At 44.4% G+C, this 19449-nt stretch overlaps 1 protein-coding gene across 10 annotated transcripts in view; it reads left to right on the top strand.

Moving 5' to 3' along the window:
- Positions 1-19449, top strand: part of AP1AR (adaptor related protein complex 1 associated regulatory protein) — a 27997-nt gene continuing 8548 nt past the window's right edge. For 3 of the 10 annotated variants that reach the window (XM_039846866.1, XM_039846867.1, XM_039846871.1), the window contains exons 1-5: positions 1-341; positions 12559-12607; positions 14052-14078; positions 16527-16552; positions 19056-19152. In XM_039846866.1, the coding sequence (XP_039702800.1) occupies positions 259-341; positions 12559-12607; positions 14052-14078; positions 16527-16552; positions 19056-19152 (282 nt within the window). In that variant the 5' untranslated portion in view covers positions 1-258. Of the gene's footprint in view, positions 342-652; positions 781-10327; positions 11522-12558; positions 12608-14051; positions 14079-16526; positions 16553-19055; positions 19153-19449 lie in introns of those variants that run through there. The other 7 variants (XM_039846870.1, XM_039846863.1, XM_039846864.1 and 4 more) reach the window with 7 other exon arrangements.

The following is a 19449-nucleotide window of genomic DNA, read 5'->3' on the forward strand; positions in this document are numbered from 1 at the left end:
CGAACCGGGTGCCGCGCGGACGCCGGGGGCCCGAAGCCTGCAGCCCCTCGCTCCCTCCCCGCGTGGCGGCGGCGTCTGGGCGCCTCCGGAGCGGCCCTGCCTTTGTTCCGGGCACCGCCCCTCACGCCGCCCGCTCAGGCCAGCGCGCCGTGGGTACCCGGCGCCCCTCTGCTCGCGCGGCGCGGATGCCGCTGCCCGGCCTGGGCCTGGGCCTCGATCGGGGGGAGGCGGAGAAGCCGCGGCGCCGGGCGGCATGCGATGGGGAACTGCTGCTGGACGCAGTGCTTCGGGCGCCTCCGCAGGGAAGCGGGGCGGCTGCAGCGCGGCGCGGGCGGCGGAGGGTAAGCCCGGGGGGCGGCGCCCTCGTGCGCCCGTCGGCCCTGGCGGGACCCTCGCTGCCGCCACCGGCTGGAGGGGGCCGGGGCCCGCTGCCCGCGGCCTGACGGGCGTCGGCGGGCGGCGGTCGCGGGCCGCGTCGGGAGGGCCTCCGGGGAAGAGCGGGGCGGGGGTCGATGCCGCCGAGCGCGCGGGCCGGGGGTCGGGTCTGTGGGAAGCGGGGCTGCCCCGCGTGGGCGGGAGAACCGGACCCCTGCGTGGGGCTCGCTCACGACGGAGGAAGCAGCTCCGACTTAGTCCTCTTCGGCTCTGACAGGCAGGTGGCAGTCTGGCTCCACAAAGTGGATGCCTCCCTGGGGCTTTTCCTAGACGTCACGTGGATGCTGGAGTAAAACAAGGTTCCAGGCCGCGTAACACTGCCGGGCGCAAAGACTTGCCGACTTGGTGGGTTTCAGTGGTCAGTGGCATTTTTGGTGCTGATGAAAAGGGGCAATGTGTAGCTCTTTCATATTAATTTTTTGAAATTTCGAGGGGAATGCCATCTTGGATTGCTACCCTTAAGCTCTGTGACACCAGCGAAATCACAGCTGTTCTGAACTTCACTTTTCTTGATTAAAACTTGGATATGCATGTTTTTCTACTCACGTCATCAAATAATAGAATTTCATGATCGTTCCATTTGTGTGTTGTTTTATAGGGCGTTGAAAAGATTAGAACAAAGCCCCTTGAAGTTAGCTTTGTAGTGAAATAAATATATCCCAGGAATTCAAACTTAGAATTGAAAAGCTGAACCAAGCCACTTTGCATAAGAAATGACTATTTTGCACTTTCTGGAACAGATTGCTAAATTTTCAGGATCTGTCCCATTTAACCAACATTTAACCAACATTGTTAGATGATATAGTGCTCAGCATAAACAAGTTGAAGCCGAGTCATCTATAATTTGGATCTTTTGGTGATGAATTCTTAAAAGACATGATTCACTCCTTCGTTCATCAGGGTTTGTGTCACCTTTCTAATACAAAGTAGCTGACATTGTACAGTGTGTCCCTCAAATGGAAAAGTAAGGACTGGAAGATTTTGTGCCTAGTTTCTTGTTTTGGTTTTCTTGACTTAATAGCTATTCCTGTTACAGGGGAACATGGCAGCTACTTTATCTTCACAGCCAGAGTCATCTAACTTACTCCTAATTTTTGTGTGTGGATGCATCCACGTAGTCAAGCTGCTTAAATGGGCTCGCCTAAGGACTGGATACCACAAAAGTTCTGGCTTCGTTAATATTTTATCTGTAGTTTTGTTGTAGGGTGTTAAATTCTAACAATAGAAGTAGAGCCTTAAACTTAAACTTAAACATCACATTTGACATTGGACTACATTGTGTCGTGCGTGTGACTTTTGTTTTGTGCTCTCATGTTGATTTTACAAGCTGCTTTCTTTGGAATATAGCATTAAAATTGTAGATTTTACTCCCTGAGCACGTGAGCTTGGCAGCATAGAGAAGGGGCGAGGGGAAATCTGTGAATCAGTGTGTGTTAATTGTAGATGTGCCACAGAAAGTTAATAGTTAGATCTGTACTTTTCTGCTTATGGGCAAAATTCCTTGAACAAACAAGTCCTGTTGAGTCAGTGAGAGGGTGTAGATTGTGGACATTGTCCTCTAAAATCATAGAATAGTGATATTGATACTGTTTCAATCCATAAACATAAATTTGGACAGTTCACTTACTTGAATCTTCTGATTAACTTATTGTTTTACATTAACTTTAATGTTTTTGGAGCTCTCGGTAAACGTGCAGAGACAGGTGGATATAGTTAATTGTTATTTACAGAATAAGATTAAACTTTACCTCTCATTTTAGTTGCTTTTTAATTTCACCTGGTACTTTTGATTTTCTCTCATCTCTAGATCTAGATAGTTAATTAATAGTTCCCATAAGAGCCAAAAAATTTAGGAGTCATCACAAAAACTTGATATGATTTTTGTTTATCCAGGTAGTGACTGTAGGTAGAAGAACCTGGACCTGTTTAGGCAAATTAAAGCTGGACATCACAAGGGTGCTTTGTGATCTAGGGCCTGGCCTCTTAGCCTTGTAGATTTCCCCGGGGTATCCCAAAGTCAGATCACTCAGTTTTCACTATCCAGTTTCAAAACCTGACATAATCAATATTTTAATAAAATATTAGAGAATTGTGGTATATTGTAGAATATCAACTAGTCAAAATATCGATGTCAGTGTTGAGGTTGGTCAGAAACCTTACAACTAATAAAGTTATTTGGTAGCGAAGCAGAGGGAGGTAGATGTCTTTAAAGAGTAAAATTTAGGCATCTTAATGAGTCATCATCCTTTTCTGTAGGGAGTTTCGCCTCCTCTCACATGCTGGAGGGCGCCATCTGCCGGCCAACGCTGCTGCGGTCCCGTGGAGTCTTGTGTGTGGACACTTAACTGTGTGTTCTTTGCTTAGTTTTTTCTTTCTCCAACTAAAGACCAAGACATGTTTTGTTTTGTTTTATTTTAATCCCCACTTTAATCTTACATATAATTCCACAGAGTTGTTTCAGGTGTTCTATAGTTTTTTATAGGTATGATCATGTTTTGTATCCTTGATATTTAATATTTATTGGCCTTTTTGGCTCTAGGAGCGAAGTCGCCTTCAGGCAATAGTTTACAATGATTTGCTGTTTCTTTTCCTGGTAAAAATGATTTTAATAATAACTGCCAACATTTGATTACTTTTGACGTGCTAGGCAATGTTCTAAGTACTTCCATTTATTCCTCATTACGATCCTGTGAGGAAGGTAAGTACTATTAAATACATTATAGGTTGAGAACTGAAGCTTAAGAAATTTAACTTGCCCAAGATAGCAGAGCTGGGACTGCAGCCCAGGTCACTCTGAATTCAGAACCCTCACGGTAACCACTAATTGGGCCCTTTATTCTGCAGATGTTTATTTGGTTGCTATTATCTCGCAGTGCATTGTCTTGTACTTTGTCACTGGAGGATTCTGTGCATATATATTAACAACTTGGCTCTTCATTCTGTGTGATAAGCTGTACTTTTCATGAAACTGTGCTGTTGACCTCTGCAACATCACTTTTATCTTCTTCTTTCCATCCGGACATTCTTATCCTGTCTGCCTATTAAATTTGAAATTTTCCTGTCTCGTCTTTGTTTAGTTCCCTCCTCCTGAAGGAATTCCATCCATCGCTATGATTTCAACCAACACCATTTCCAGATCTCATGTCTTCTGAGCAGACATCTTTTCAAAGGTTTGGCACTGTATTTTCAGTTGCCTACTGAAGAGATATACTTGGGTGCACCAAGGCCCCCAAGGTCAACCTGCCTAAAATGTCTGATATCTGTGTTCTAGTGCAAGTCTAAAATAGTGCATTTCCTTCCCCCCACATTCCTACTCTGTCTGCTCCAGTTGCTCCCCAGTTCCTGGAACAGCTTCTGTTGCAGCCCTCTAAGCTACAGACTTCAGTCGTCTGCCTCTCTAATCAGCTGTTTAATTTCTCCTTGGTACATACTGAGCCTGTTTCCTTACCCTCTGCTTCTGCTTTAGACATTGTCTTCCAAATTGCCGGGCACAACTTCCCTCCGGTTTTCCCTGTTGTGAGTTGCACACTTGAGTGCATCTTGCCTTCCCGTCACTGGAGTTAGGCTTTCTGAACCCACACTAGGTCGTGCGTTCCCTTGAACGGTGTTGGTAACGCTCTTTCTCATCAGCCTCTGACGTTGCTTCCCTTTGTAGCACTTAACGTTGCATACTTCGCAGACTGAGTGTGTGCCGATGTGTCTGTTGTCTGTACCCCCGTGACGGCATCTCAGTTCCATGAGCTCATGGACATTGATGTGGCTATCCATGCGTGCCCAGCATACCAACAGTGCTTGCCACACAGTAGAACTCGATGAGTATTTATGGTCGAGTGTATAGGCTATCAGTTCGTCTACCCATGTCTGTTCCTGGCCTTTCTCAGTGTATCTTGCATTCTGGAGTCAAAGTGATCTTAAATGCAAATCTGTGATACAGACACAGCTTAAAGTTCTGTAGTGGTTTACAATACTTTTAAGATAAAGAGGGAAATCTTTAATGAAGCTTTCAAGGCCTTACGTTATCTATTCCATGCCTACCTTTTCCCCCCTCATCTATGTCACACTCTTCCTTGAATCTGTTTTTGCTTAGATGGCTCCTACTCACTCATCTTTAGGATGCCAGCTCAAGGGTTATTTTCTACAGAAGTCTTCCCACCATCCTGGAACTATCTTCCTTTTCTTCTGAGCACTTCCTGAGGTTCAGTTATACCAGATAGTGTGATTATTTGGTTAATGTGAAGGAAGGAATTCATGCCTAGTTTTGCTTGCTATTGAATATCCAGCTTCAAGGTATGTGCCTAGTACATAAAAGGTGTTCAGTAAATACTTGTTGGCGGAATTAGTGAGTACGGTTTCTTAAATACATCTTGCTCTTTTCACTTTCCCTTGCTTTTGGTACCTGCTGTTCCTTGAAACATTCCTTTTCACTACTTGGAGGCCTGGCTGATTCCTCCTCCTCAGGCTGATTTTTGATGCCCCTCATTTGAACATATCCGGTTATTAATTCACTTCCGTGTCAGCTCTGTTAGACCGTAAGCCTCTTGGGTCCGTGCGTCAAATTTTATTCATTTTTGTATTTCAAATACGTAGCCGTGTGTCTCTTTCAGTAACCCAGGGAAGTCAGAAGAATTAGAAGGTTCAATATCACACACATGTAAGTGACAACAGTTTCTAAAAGAGGGTGGTCGGCAACAGCAGGCGCTGCTCACAGGTCGCAGAGGATGAGCGGGGAGCACTGAGAGACGTCTGCGGCCCTGTGCTCTACGTCAGGGCGTTGTCTTCGACGTGTTTAAGAGGAAGATCTTTCTCTTCCAAGGTGAAACACACTTCTGAACATCCATTCTTCCTAAATTTGTGGTAAATGTCATTACTTAATTTACTGCCTATGTCGATGCTGTCCCTACATGAAACTTGACGGGCCACCCCTCGAGATTCGAATGGTGAAACCTTCATTGAAGTATTTGATACTAACTGAAAAATGAAGTGTGCGTCATCTTTATTGTAATAGTTTTTGCCAGGAATCTGATTTGTAACCTTTCCGATCTTTTGTTCAGGAAAAAAGGGTCTTGGGAAGCTTTTAGTTTTTAAAGACTTAGGAACAGTTTACTATGGTTATTCATCATTTATTTATAATGTCGACCAGAAGATAGAGGGAAAGACTTTCCTATTTTTTTATAGACGTTATGTAAGAAAATAAGGAACAGTACCAGTATAGGATTTGTGAGGATTTTTCAGTTATCTTTTATTTAAGTCACTTTTGTGTAAAAGAGTAATAACTGCTATGCAAAATAACATATAGAAGCATAAAAACCTGCATTTCTGGTCTATTCTTGTCAAGACTGGTTTTATCCTTGATAAAGGGCGGTTTTGACATCTGCCTTGATGAGTAAACACACATGCAAGAACCCTCTGCTCCGCGTTACTGTCGCACTCTTCCGAACGTCCTTCCCTGCCAACCACCATTCCAAGTATTAGCCTGTCCTCTCTGCCTCTCCGTCGCCCTTACACGTTTGAGTCTCTGCTTCCACATCTTTAGCAGCAGCAGAATGTGGACACATAAACTTGCTCTACCTCATGTGGAGATGGCCTTCAGGGACACAAGGGTTGTGTATAAGGAACACAAGGAACGTTCAGGGATGGCTTTGGGGAACTCTAGACTTGGAGGGAGGGAGGATAGACTTCTGTTTTTTTAATTCATTGCTCTTGCAGCCTCTCGGTTTCAGCAGCTCAGTTTTTGTCGTAATTAATATACCCGCGTATACACACATGATCTTGCAGGGACTGGTGGGTCGTTGCTCACCTGGTTTTTCCCCTGCCCTCCCCTCCCGGGCTGAATTCATGAAAGCGAAGTGTACCTCTGCTGTGACTTTACCCATTCTCTTCACAGCTCAGCTGTAGTTTATGTGATGCTGCGGTGTTCTTAGTGGGCTCTCCCAGCTGCTTTCCGCCCCGGGCATTTAGGTCTTGTGTGTCAGATTTGCCACACTTGTTTTTCTCTCGTACCTCCATTCTTGACCCCTTCTTTCCTGTTAGGTCCCCATGGGGGTTCTGACGCTCCTCATCGTCTCCTATTTTCCAGTCCATGCCGCACACCAGATGATTTCCATCTTCTTAATATTTCTTTATTTCTCCCACTGATACCACTCTGGTCCAAGCTGTCGTCATTTCTGGCCTCAACGTGATTCTGCTTGTGCATGTTGTGCATGGACTCACTCGCTCTGTGTGCGTTCACCCCCCTCACTTCTCCGAGATTCTCGTGGTCCCTGGCACTCGTAGGACCAGCTTCTGTGGACCCAAGTTGACTCCTTTGAGCTGAAGGAAAGAATGGTGTTTTTATTCCCCTGCAGCAACTAAATATGGTAAACATTGACTACATTAAGTCTTGCTTTCGGGGAGTATTCATTCAAATTTTCCGTTTCATACATGTAGCTCTTGGTTCATTCATTTACTTTTACTACTGTGTAGTTCCATGGTATGAATAGGCCAGAATTAATTTATCCATCCTCCTGTTGATGAGCATTTAGATTATTTGGAATTTTGGGGCTATTACAAACTACTTCCGTTAACATTCTTATAAATATCTCTTCGTGCATGTGTGCAAGAGAATCTTTGGGCGTCTGTGTCCAGGGGTGAGATTGCTGGGTCATAGTTCACGCATGTCTGCAGATTTACTAGAAGATGTCAACCTTTTCAAAGTAATTATATCAGTTTCTACTTTCACCAACAGTGGGTTTTCATTGTTCTACTTCCTAGCACTTGGTATTGTCAGATATTTTCCCCAATCTAGTAATGTGAACTGCTATGTTTGCATCAAAACTTAACTGTATTCAAAATTAAAATTTGTGTAAAGTATACTAGCAACAAATAGATAATGCATGTTTTACTAGTTGCCTTCTTTGTTACCAATGAAAAATAAAAGGAATATAGGAATAAATCAATAATATGTGTATAAGACCAGAACAACATTTAAAAACAACAACCAAAAACCCTACATAAATGCGGAATAATACCATGTTCATGGATAGAAGGTTCTGAATTCAGTGCAGTTTCTAGTGTGATTTTTCTGGAACTTGACAAGCCGATTCTAGCAATTCTTATGGAAGAGCAAAGGGCAAAAAATGGCCTACAGATTTTGAAGAGAGAGACTTGCACTTCGGATAATGAACTCAAGTCTAGACAGAATCGTGAGCAGAACAGAATATGATACCCAGGTTCTGAAATCAGCCTGGGGTTGGAGCCCGGTAACCTGCATTTTTCAACAAGCTGATTGTTACATGCCAGAGTACGAGAGTGACTGCTTTACTAAGAGCCGTTAGGACTAAATGTGTATCACTGGAGGTGTTTTTATGTACTGTGTTTAGTTCAGGGACTGCTGCCTTCTTTTCTTTAAATTATCAGAGGTGCATGGCAGTCTCTAGTCATTAATAACAACTTAATTAATTGTGTTGGTTTTTGCCCCAAAATGGGGGATTGGATGCCTTCCTAGATTTACTGTTGCTGTCTTCTCTGTTGTTTTCTGTGATACCTCCAGCATTTGTGAACCTGGTCTGTACGAAATTGAAAGTTTTCTCATGGAGTTATGTTAGCATTCTAAATCAATTAATTTCAGATTCAGTAGCTTTAGTCAGATGTTAAAATATGAAAGCAGAGCGTGTGGTTTTTAGCTTCCTATTTTATTATTGAGCAGTTATGTTAGATTGTTCTGTACTGATTGACTTTACAGTACGTTTTAGTAAATTTATGGAGCTTTATACAGTATGACTCGCTTATGTGCCAGCAGTAGGTCTACAGAAGTAGGATGGATGTTCTTTATTTGTAGATTCTTAGGAAGTGAATGATGGCACTGTTAGATAGTCTTTTAATTTTAAATGTTACTAGATTTATTTAACCCTAATAGAAGCTTTATGAACAATACAGACTTACTTTTTTTCTAAGAGTGCGCACAGAACAGCATCACACGTGGTCGACCCCTATGCGGTCGCAGGCTGCGCACCAGCGTGGGGACGAGCACGCCAGTGCTTCCCACTGCAGATCGGTCTGCTGCACTTGGAGGGGGCGGAGCTGAGGACGCCCAAAGAGGCATTTACGCGTTTGATCGTGGATAGGTTTTTGGTACTAAGTCTTCAAAATCCAGGGTGTGTCTGACAGTGAATAAATAGCCTTTTCAGTTCCAACGAGGCACATTTCAGGTGATCGGCAGCCAGGCATGGCTAGGTGCTGTCACACCGGGCGGCGCAGACCTGTCTGGGGAGATTACAGTGAGTGCAGGTAGCCGTGGAGGGGCCCCGTGCACGAGGCCTGACCCCAGCGCATGCATGCAGTGTGGCCGTTGCCGGCGCGCGCTCAGGGTAACTTCCTGTGTTCTCCATCATGATGACAGGTTGTTATACTTTGGTTTCTATAGCGTGATATGTCGTTGGAAACTTTGTCAGTAAAACACTGACGTTATGTTTTCAGATCGATGGAAGCCGGATGTCCGTACTGATTCTCTAAGTAACAGTGGTCGGGCGTCGGGCCTGTGCTTGGTTGGACCTTGCCCGCTTCTCTCGTTTCACATTTCCTGCTAAGACTGTCATCGAAGATTGTTGGACATGTGCTTTATTTAGTTGATACCAAACTTCTGGTTTTAAACTATGGTCCATCTTCTTTCTATCTCATTTTCCTCTGCTCTCTCTTGGTGCTGCTGCCTTACACATGTCCAAAATTTCATTCTTGAAGAAAATATTCTCAACCATGGCCTCTGTGCTATGCGTACATGTTATGCCCAGGACCCGGGAGACCTGAAGACCAGTGCTGTGGTTTTGCTGCCCCTTAGTGCCTAGTGATTTGGATTAAACAGCCACATTGGTGATTTCACCATGTCCCAGGCTCTCGCCCTCGTTCTTAATGCATCAGATACAGAAAACCAGAAGGCAAATTTAGTCATTGAAAATAAGGCGTATACCTGCCTGGGAACTGCGTGGTATTTGTACCTTCAGACAAGGACATTCTTTCACTGTGAGTAAGTACCGGGGGGGAAGTGCTTAGTATAGGTTCGGGGTAGTAATGCAGTTAGAGTAACCCGCCCCCCGGATACTCCCCACCACACGGCCGGGGAGCTCAGCGCCTTGAACTGGGACGTGTACGGACAGGCTTCGGATGAGCCCCACCGACATTTGCTTCTCTGTTCTTCCATTTCCCGAATTCACACATCCCTCCTTTAGATGTTAACTTCTCTTTCCCTTCAGTCTTAAAACCCAGGAGCCCTTCTGTTTCCTTGACGTAACTTGGCTTGTCCAGGTAACTGACTCATTGTGTATTGCTGGTATAGTTTTAATGTTCGTTTCCTGTATTTCCAATGTATCGGGAGCTAGCTCACCCTTCCCCTCTCCCCAGGAGTGGGCTGTGCTTCTGTTTCTTCATAGCTACTGGAAGAACAGTCCTCAGAAACAAGGGGCATGTGTGCGTATTGGTGATAGCGTGCAGCACGGGCATGGGAGGGAAGTGGCTGGCACGGCATCTTTGTTCGCAACCAGCCTTCCTTGGGGCAGGAAAGAGAGCCAGATGAATCTCCTGGGTCTGAAGCAAGGAAGAGAAGGCGAGTGTTTTTGCTGAGAACTGCGAGGTCGCCCGGGGTTCATGCCGGGAGCGCTCTAGGACTGATGTGTGTGTGATCTCGGCTGTGGCTTCAGACAGAGGATTCTCACCCAAACTCTTACCTGTGTGTGGGTGCCAGGTCAGGGTCTCTAAACACACACACCTGCTCCTTTCCTAGCCTGGTCACAGCCACACTGTGGGCAAAGCAAGGGTGCATCTGGCCCTTAGGAGTGACTTCAGGCTTTCAGGACACCCCGAAAGCAACCGAGTCACTCCTCTGTTGCAGGTTGTCAGATGCACAGCTCACTGGAGCCTGCAGGGGCGTCTCGTCTCTCCCTGCCTGGGGCCCAGCAACTGGGAGCCAGTCCAGTGCGGTCAGGTACTCAGGCCGAGCGTGCAAGGGCACGATCGTCCTTACTTGAGCTGGATGTGCACAGGGGGATAGAAAAGGGAGACATTTGCGCAGACAGCACCAGGGCTGTTTTTGGGGCTCACTGTCAACGGGAGGCATAAGTGACAGAACAGTGAAGTCACACTGCCGGCCTAGACCGGGACACTTAGTAGTGCTGAACTCTAGTTCATTATTCAGTTAGGTCACGCAGTAAGCCCGGAGGGGACAGGGCCTGTCATTCAGGGGCAGAGGAGTCGGTGGCACTCGAAGCGTGCATCCTGAGTCAGAGCAGCGTGCTGCTGGAAGGCTCGGCTCGCTTCTGCTCTTGTTTGAGAGGGGAGGACAGGAGAACGGGGCTCTGACTCAGAGAGTCAGGCATTGCGTTTCTATTGGACACGTTCCGTGATGTCTTAGGTCTGGAACGATAACACCAAATCGTCTTTCACCAACGATCTCTAATGGGCAGTCAGAGTGCTTTGCATCTGTTAGCAACTGAAGTTTTTTCCAGGAAAAATAGCACCTGTAATGTCATCGCTCCTTTCATTCTTCAAGATAATAACAGTTTTGTCATGATAACGTGGCATCCCTTTTGACTGAACCCATCTGCCCCTCCACACGCACCAACACAGAAAATACAAAGCGTTCTTATCTGTCCCAACCCCAGAGTCTTCCTGTCTCTTAAAGGGACGCTTCTGTCCAGGAATCCTGACACATTGCAAACCCTCAGGTGGAAGAAACGCCATTAACTTACATGCAGATGACACTTCCGTACTGGCAGGAAGCAGCAGTGATTTGAAACAGCTTCTCATGAGAGCGAAAGAAGGAAGTGACGAAGCAGGACTGTATCTGGTCACCGAGAAGACAAACGTCACAACGACAGAAGGAATCCACAGCTCAGCGCAGGCGGCGACGACAGCGACGTTGTTAACACGTTCGCTGACCTCGGTTCGGTCATCAGTTCAGATGGGGACGAAGCCAGGACATCAGAGGAGGCTGAGACTCGGTGGCGATGGAGGACTCGGCAAGGGTCCTGAGAGCACAGGCGTGTCACTGGGGCCTGGGGCGAGGACCACCCACAGCCTCGTCTCCCCCGTTGCTGTGCACTCACGCGGGGGCCCGGCGGTGAGGGAGGCTGGTGGGAAAGTGCTGATGGGGACATGCGGGGAGAAGGGGAGCTCCACGGGGCCCCCGGCCCCCGGGGGAGGAACGAGAGGGTCCTAGCGCAGAGCGGCCCTGACGCGTCGCCGGAGACGAAATGACGGCCCCGAAGCGGTCCTACCTGGCACGTCCTAGGAGGCCGGTTCTCTGGGAGGGACCGTGGTGCTGGGGAAATGGGCAGCGGGAGGAGAGGGAGACCGGGCAGGGGACGACGCTGTGGTAGCAAGTGTGCATGTCCCCGCAGAGCAGGCACAACAGACATTGATTGTGTGACCGAGTGTGTGAGTTTTACTAGTAGGAGCAGAAGAGGGTGGTTAATTTTTTAAAATGTTGGCTTTATTGAGATAATTGACAAAATTCTAAGAAATTGAAAGTGTATATCATGGTGAATTGATATATGTATACATTTTGAAGAGAAAGATTAAAATTAAAGTCATTATTTGGCCCTAGTTGGAAAAATTAATGGGTTATGTGGTTGACGTGTATGTGCATTATTGTTTTTATTTGTGTCGGCTCGGGACGGGATAAGAAGCACCTAGCTCTGTGTCAGCATCCCCATCCAGAGAAAACTGCTGTTACTGTATTGGCATAGCTCCTTTCAGAGTTTTTCTTGATCTGCATATGTTTAACGAAATTGGGAAGATACTCTTATTAATAACACATTAGTATTTTAACAAGGTATTTTTATCGATACAGTCAAAATAAGACATTTTAAAATTGACATATTCTGTTCTATGTAACGAATATAGTAAGTTATTATTACAAGTTAGTAAATATTAGTACCAATAGAAAAATATTCGTGGACTAAACACTTTTAAACTCTCATCTAAGTTTAAAAATCTGGACTATTCTTAGGCAAATTTGGTGATTCTTTTTTATAAACATAAGGCATTTATATGTTACAGAATTTAAAGTTGCTCTCGAGGAAATGTTTTTATCCCGTTAATTCAGTTTTAAGATTAAGTATGATTTTAAAATTGTTTTCCTCTTTTTCTTCCCAGATCCAAGTATTTTAGAACATGCTCGAGAGGTGAGCACTTAACTATAGAGGTAAGTGGACTCTTCAGTTTGATTGAATTAAAGGACCTTAAGGAGGAACTTTTTTTATTATTATTAAAGGGGGAGCTGGACCTAAATTCAGTTTGGACTCTGACTTTCCCTATCATTGATGCTAGTGGAGAGGGAAAGAAGTGGGTGGTGGGAGGGGTGAGTAGGGAGCGGTTTGCTGAAGGTTAAGGCCGTGTTCTTCTAATAGAATTGCTGCTGCTGCTCTTAGGAAGTGGTTGTTTCATGTCACCCACCCTGCACAACTCGGGGATAGGTGGTTCTGTCAGTAATAGTGAGCCTAGAGACAGATGGGTGCCCGCCCTAGTGAGAGGTGCTCCACAGCCGAGGCAACAGGTTGGTTTAGGCTCCCTGTAGGGCCGCCTGGGTCACTATGTATGTAAAACATAGAAATGGAGTCTGCCATTTAGTCAGTCCTCGCTGTGTGCCAGCTGCCCCACCGTGTAGTTTATGAATGTCTTTGCATAATTCTTACTGCAGTCATACCGAACAGGTGGCAGTCACCCCATTTTATGGATGAGAATCAGGGGCTTAGGCAGGTGAAGAGATCAGGCCGTAACACACCGCCTGTAAGTGGCACAGTTTAAATTCCGGTCCGGAACCTCCTGCCTGTGGAGCTTGAACACTGCACTTTACTGCCTGTGTTATTAAATATGGAAGCAAATAAACCAGAAATTTATTTTTAAAAAAATCACAAACCAGTACAGAAAAATAAGTTCAAGATAATAATTTTAAAGTTTTATGTAATCCCTTTAGATTCCATATTCTCTAAACCTTTTGAATTTGTTTTTTGATCTTTAGACAATAAAATAATATTAATAAGAAAACAATTTTTTCTTTCTTTCAAATGGTTATTTGTCAAATTATAGTTAAAATACAAATATTTTAATGGTATAATTTATAGTAATGGCTTTCATTAGGTGATTTACGTTCCTGTCTCTGGAAGGACATCCTGCTGAGAGTGGTGACTGCCACCCAGTAGACTTTCAGCGGACAGTTATACGAATGGATAGATAAATAAATACAAACATTATAAGAGAAATTCTTGTTTGGGTATCTTTAGTCCCTGTTTTTGGAGTAATTTTCCTTCTTATGACAAAGTATTTATTGTGAACTCCAGTGGAAGAGTCTGGTAGTGTGGGTTCATACATCTGTATGAAGTACTCAATTCAGGTGAAAGTTTTCTTGATAAGTTTATGATTTATGTAGAAAATTGCTGTAATTTTTTTTCACGTGAAGTTTTGAAGCAAAAAGGTACTTTTTCTTGACTATCTTGTTGAATATCTCAGATGAACTGATGTATGAAAAGGCTTGACTTAAGTGTCTTACACATACAAAGTACATTATATTTGTGGTAAAAAAAGTGACTTTTTTTGTGGGGTATGTGCCTTAGATATCTCTCCTAACACTCACTTTCTTATTCTTTCAGTTCGAGAATCTAGTAGGAAGTGATGAAGTAAGTGTCTCCATCGTAGTGCAAATCCACGTCGTTCTCATTGCTCCTCTAATTAGCGCAACAATTATTCTTTTTAAAATAACATTAATTTCATTTTCTTTTATTTTAGAATTTTTATGTTTTGGCTTTTATTTTTACTTTTTAGTCCCTTAATTCCTTATTTTATAGTTTATATTAGCAAATAATTCAGAAATTTTCTAATGTGGAACATATAATGTTATATATGTAGCTTAATTCGTGTACAGTTACGTGTTAAGTATCAGTTAAGTATAACATATGTACCAGTTATGTAAAGCGGGTTTTTAAAGCACTCTTCAGAACGCAGGACCTTCAGAAAGGGGTCTCTCCCACCTGTTGCCATCAGGCAGGTGAAACTCCTCGGCAGTCCGGAGCAGACCCATTCTGTGACCACAGTTTTCATGGACTTCCCTGAGTGGAATTTACACCTGTTCATTCTACAGTCCGTTTCTGACTTTAGCTATTATCTTTTTTATCTGGTATTTTCAGTTGGGTTGTGTTGTTGTTGTTTTTTGGGGTTTTTTGCGTTTTATCTCCTCTAAAACTTGGTTTTAAGATACACCCTAAGTACAGAAAGATTAAAATATATTTTAAAAGGACATTTTAGGATTAGTGGAATGTGGTGTCTATTTTTTTGTGTACTGTTATAGTTAGAAAAGTTTTAGTATATGTGTTAATTTTTAGCGTCACTAAACTAATTCTATGCATTGGTGCAAATCACTGACCCCCTGAGCCTGCTCTCCAGTCTCTAAAATGAATTAGACTGAGACAGCGCCCCAAGCTCTGAGTTTTTATTGTTCTAAGAAAAGAGGAAAATATATCAAATTAAATTTAAATTTTTCTTTAGCCTGGCATTTCCCAGTGTGTTTGGAACACTAGTCTCAGAGTGTCAATTGGCATGTTAAAGGTCATAAGAAGAAAATAAACTGATTCAATTCAGCGTTTCCCAAATTAATTTGGATCTAAATCCTTTTCATAAGTAGCAGTACCTATTATTATCACCGTAGCCTTCGTTTTCCCATAAAATTTCTCCCAGATATTTTAATGTTTCATAGCACCTCGTTTCTTTCCCTTTTTGAGGGTCACGTTAATCTTCATGTATTTTTCTTGACATAGTGTAAGCCAACATCTGACATGCCATTTTTTAAGTTCCTGACACATGTATCTGTAAGAGTTCCTGCACCCTTCAGTGTAGTTTGTGCCAGCATCAAACTGCTTTGTGAAAGATTTGTGGTTCCGTGTATTTTCCTAAGGTGCTTTTTGTTTGCTTGAGTGTTTGGTTTGGTTGTTTTGTTTTTGTTTGCCAGTCTTTTTCTCTCTCATGTTATATTTTGCGTTTGGTTGGTTTGAACTGTCTTGTAGTGCTGTTTCCTAAATTCATTTGGACCATTTGGAAGTTTATTCCTGCTGTTACTTAGTCATATGTGAGTGGCCTAATTATATAAGAAAGATTCATAAACCCAAATCATTTTTGAAAGTAATTATGGTTTGCTCTGGAGGAAAAAAACCAACTATAGGTAGTTTCATAACCTGTGAAAGAAAATAAAAACAGTTCGTTCCCATCACTCATGATAGTTAATTCTACAAAGTCACTTCGAATGCGAGTTAGTGAAACAACAAAACCCCTCAGGCAGCCGCAGTTAGGTTCCTGCTGGCTGCTGGTCACAACACTGCCATCTGTTGCCCAGTGTATAACCTCATTTCCTGTTTCCATTTGACGCCTCATTTTAAATGTATAACTGGTTCATTGGCTTTGCGCTCACAGCTGTCGGCTTTGAGTCGTGCCTAAACGAAGCTGACCTGACGATGTGCGTTTTCTCCGAGAGGCATGTCACAGCTCTCTCGTGCATGGCACACTTGACAGCACTTCAGCACTGTGGCGGTCATTTTAAACAGTGCAATCACCTATAAAAACGTAAAAATGCAAAATATTGTGGCATGCAATAGACTAAAAAGGACATGCTGACGAGCTGAAGCAGGTGGGCCAGCCTTGTATTCCGCCTCGAGGAGTGTGCGGCGCGGGCGACTCGAGGTTCGGGCTGCTCCGTGCCAGTCTGAGTGATCGCAGGGGGCGGGGAGGTTGCTTTTGAGGCGACAGATACGTTTCCTGGTGGATTCCCAGGCTGGAATCCATGACGGTGAGGACGAGCCGGTGTGAGTGGTGAGGGCGCATGGCTTGTCGGGTGCCGCCCTGGCCCCGGAAGTGTTCGTTAGGGAATTGAGGGTGTCCAGCAGCTCGCTGTTAATAATCAAGCTGGGGGTTCAGCTAAATTTTGCCTTTGCTTTTAGTTTTAACACTTTTAATAATGAAAGTTGTTTACTGTGATTAAAATAAATAGCAACTGTTTTGAGGAAATAGAATTTTTATTAGCTTGCCTGAAATGGAATTCAGCTAATGAAAAATTTTAATTAATTCGTTTTTTCATATAGGGGGAAAGCCCAGGAAGCAGTCAGAGGTAAGGTGTTTTTCTCTGAAATGCCGGCGCTAAGAATCCAGGCTCTGCCATTTGCTTTGAGGCATTGAACAATTTACCTTTCAGAGCCTTACAAATAATACATATCTCAAAAGGTTCTTTTGGACATTAAAGAATTTCATATACATAGTGCCTAGGTGCTTTCTCATTGAACCTGAGTTGTTACTGTTAGTTTCTTTTGAAAACATTCACATTTTCTTTAATTTTTGAAAACTCTGTCCCCTTTTTCCTTCCTCATGATGTTCTAAAGCTTGTTTTATTAATCACAGGTTTTAAAAAAATCCATAGTAACTGGAACCTTGATATTCTTAATTTATTTAAGCAACCTCTTTATAGTCTTTTAAAATTACATGAGTTGCTACTTGAAAAAGAACCCTCTTCACCTTGAGAGTTCTCAACATCAAGAAGATAACATGCATTGTTTCATATTTTGAAGGTGTATGTCATTACCTTTTTTAGTTTAGCAAACATTTATTAAGCAACTGTCTTGTGGCCAGGTGCGGTGCTAGGCGGCGGGATTGCAAACCAGGCCTGGCCCTCTGCGTTGGAAGCAGGAGTGCCCCAGTGCGGGAGGTGGTTCCTGGCCCGAGGTAGCACAGGTGGATAGACGGCGGGCACAAACTTGCCGTGCCCAGGCTGTGTAGGGGGTGTGCCCAGGTTGACTCTTTTAAGGAGATGACAGCTGGTTGAGCCTCGAAGGGTTGGTTCGTGGGGCGCCAGAGGGACGGCCTTCTGGACAGAAGAAATGGAGCGAGCGCCGTGGGCGGACGAGCCCCGCATCACGCTTTCGGTGGCGTGAATGCACACAGTTGTCAAAACTTAACCAACTGAACACTTAACATTTGCATTTTGCTTTATGTAAGTTGTACCTCAAAAAGTAGAAAAAGCCCTAAACAGAAGGTGGGGCTGGAGGAGCAGGCAGTTCAACCATGGCGGGTGGAAAGCACAGTGGTTTTCAGCATCCCCTGCCTGGGGCGGGTGGAGCCTGGGGCGAGCAGTGGCCTGAGGGTGGAAAGGCAGGTGCGAGAAGAGGCGTCTGAGGACAGCCCAGAGGGAGGGGCGGCAAGGCCGGAGAGCGCGGGGCGCCGCGGGAGGGGTGGGCATGGGGCGCTCTGCCGCCTGGAACCCCAGGGGTAGGACTTAAAACTGTATTGTATCAGGTATGCATTGTATGCAGAAGCCACTGATTACTTGGCCGGGTCGCTTAGATGGCAGCAGAGGGACCGCTGAGCGGATGCGGGCATAGTGGGAGGTGAGGGCAAGGAGCCAGGCTGCAGGGCTCCGACTGGCTTTGCCACGGGCTGTGTGACTGATTTGGACATTCCCTTAGTCTGTATGCCCCTCGTGCCCCTCGTGTGTAATCTCTGTGTCCTCTTTATAAGGCTGTGTGAGGATTAAAGTCAGTGAGTGTGCATAAGGCACAGAGAGGAGCTCCCAAGCCCTCGTGAGTGCGGGGTGAGCTACCGATGCCATCCATTTAGTTTCTGGAATTTTGACTGACACTGATGAGCGAAGGGGCAGTAACTGGAGACAGATGCTGGTCAGAGGAAGGGTTTCCTTCTTTCCTTCTTTCTGACCGCCTGCTTCCCTCCCATCCTCCTCCATTCACGTGGAAGAGAGAAGACAGAAAAAAAGAGTCGGCTGAAGATGAAAGGGAGGTGCCGATTGGTGCAGAACTCTCTGGAATGGGGGTGAAGTGGCATCCGTGGCAAATGAATCTGGAGTGAGGTGTAGCAGGTGACCGTCAGCAGATTAAGGAATGGTGCCTCTTTAGAGCAGAGACCTAAGTAAGAGGAGGGGTGGCGGGAGTTTGAAGGGATTGATGTTTAATACTCCCCATTTCTTATACTGGGGCAGAATTGACTTTTAAGAGAAAGGAGTGTGAATAAAGAACTTAAGGATCGTGTGAAGATTTTGGAGGTCAGGGTAGGATGCGCGAGAGAGTTGACCATGTATAAGTGAAGAGTTGTTGCTGGGGGCTGAGGGTCACATGGGTGCCGGATTCTCTCCAGCAGCTCCCGGCGTGGTCCATGGGCACAGAGGAAACTGGGTGAGCGGGGGTGAAGGTGTGAGTATGAGGAGGTGTGTCCGCTGGTGAGAAAGTAGTCCAGATCTGCCCTGGTGTCCACACCAGGTGCAAGGGAGGGCAGGCAGGGCACGATCGAGGCTGGTGGACTGGCGGATCTTAGGATGAGCGTTTGGGGTGTTGTCAGATGGCTGAGACAGAGCCAGAGTGAAGGTGAGTGAAGCTCTCATTTCTCAAAAAGTGGTCGTAGTGCTAAAATCCTTTTACTCAACTTTCTACCACAGTGAACAGCAAGTGTTAGAATATACTTTTTACTCTAATGAAGTTATAGTATCAAATTGCTTTAATACATTTTTTATAGTAAAATTTCACAATTTCACTGGTTTTGTGAGTGTTTTATTTGGACTCAGACTCATCAGAAGTTTTTTCCTTTCTTTTCTCGCTCATTTTTCTCTGTAGGCCTCTTACTGAGGAAGAAATTGTTGACCTAAGAGAGAGGCATTATGATTCAATTGCTGAAAAACAGAAAGATCTCGATATGAAAATTCAAAAGGAGGTAAATAGTCTTGTATGTTGCTTACACACATGTAATCACAAAGCGTCTGTTTATAGGGCAAGGTGGTTATGAACTAATATATTGTATAGAGTCACTGGACCTATATTTAGGTATATACAAATGAAAATTATTTAAAAGTTAAAAAATTATTCCAGCCTGTTATAGTTTGTTTGGTTTGGTTTAATTTATCAGAAATTATATGCTTCCACAAATGAAAATAATACATTCTCCTAAAAATAATATCTTAATTCACAAGTAGGGACTCTGGCAGGGTACATGCACCTTTGTGTTTAAAGC

The sequence above is a fragment of the Pteropus medius genome, unplaced genomic scaffold (genome assembly GCF_902729225.1).
Source record: "Pteropus medius unplaced genomic scaffold, Ma_sr-lr_union100, whole genome shotgun sequence".
Lineage (NCBI taxonomy): Eukaryota > Metazoa > Chordata > Mammalia > Chiroptera > Pteropodidae > Pteropus > Pteropus medius.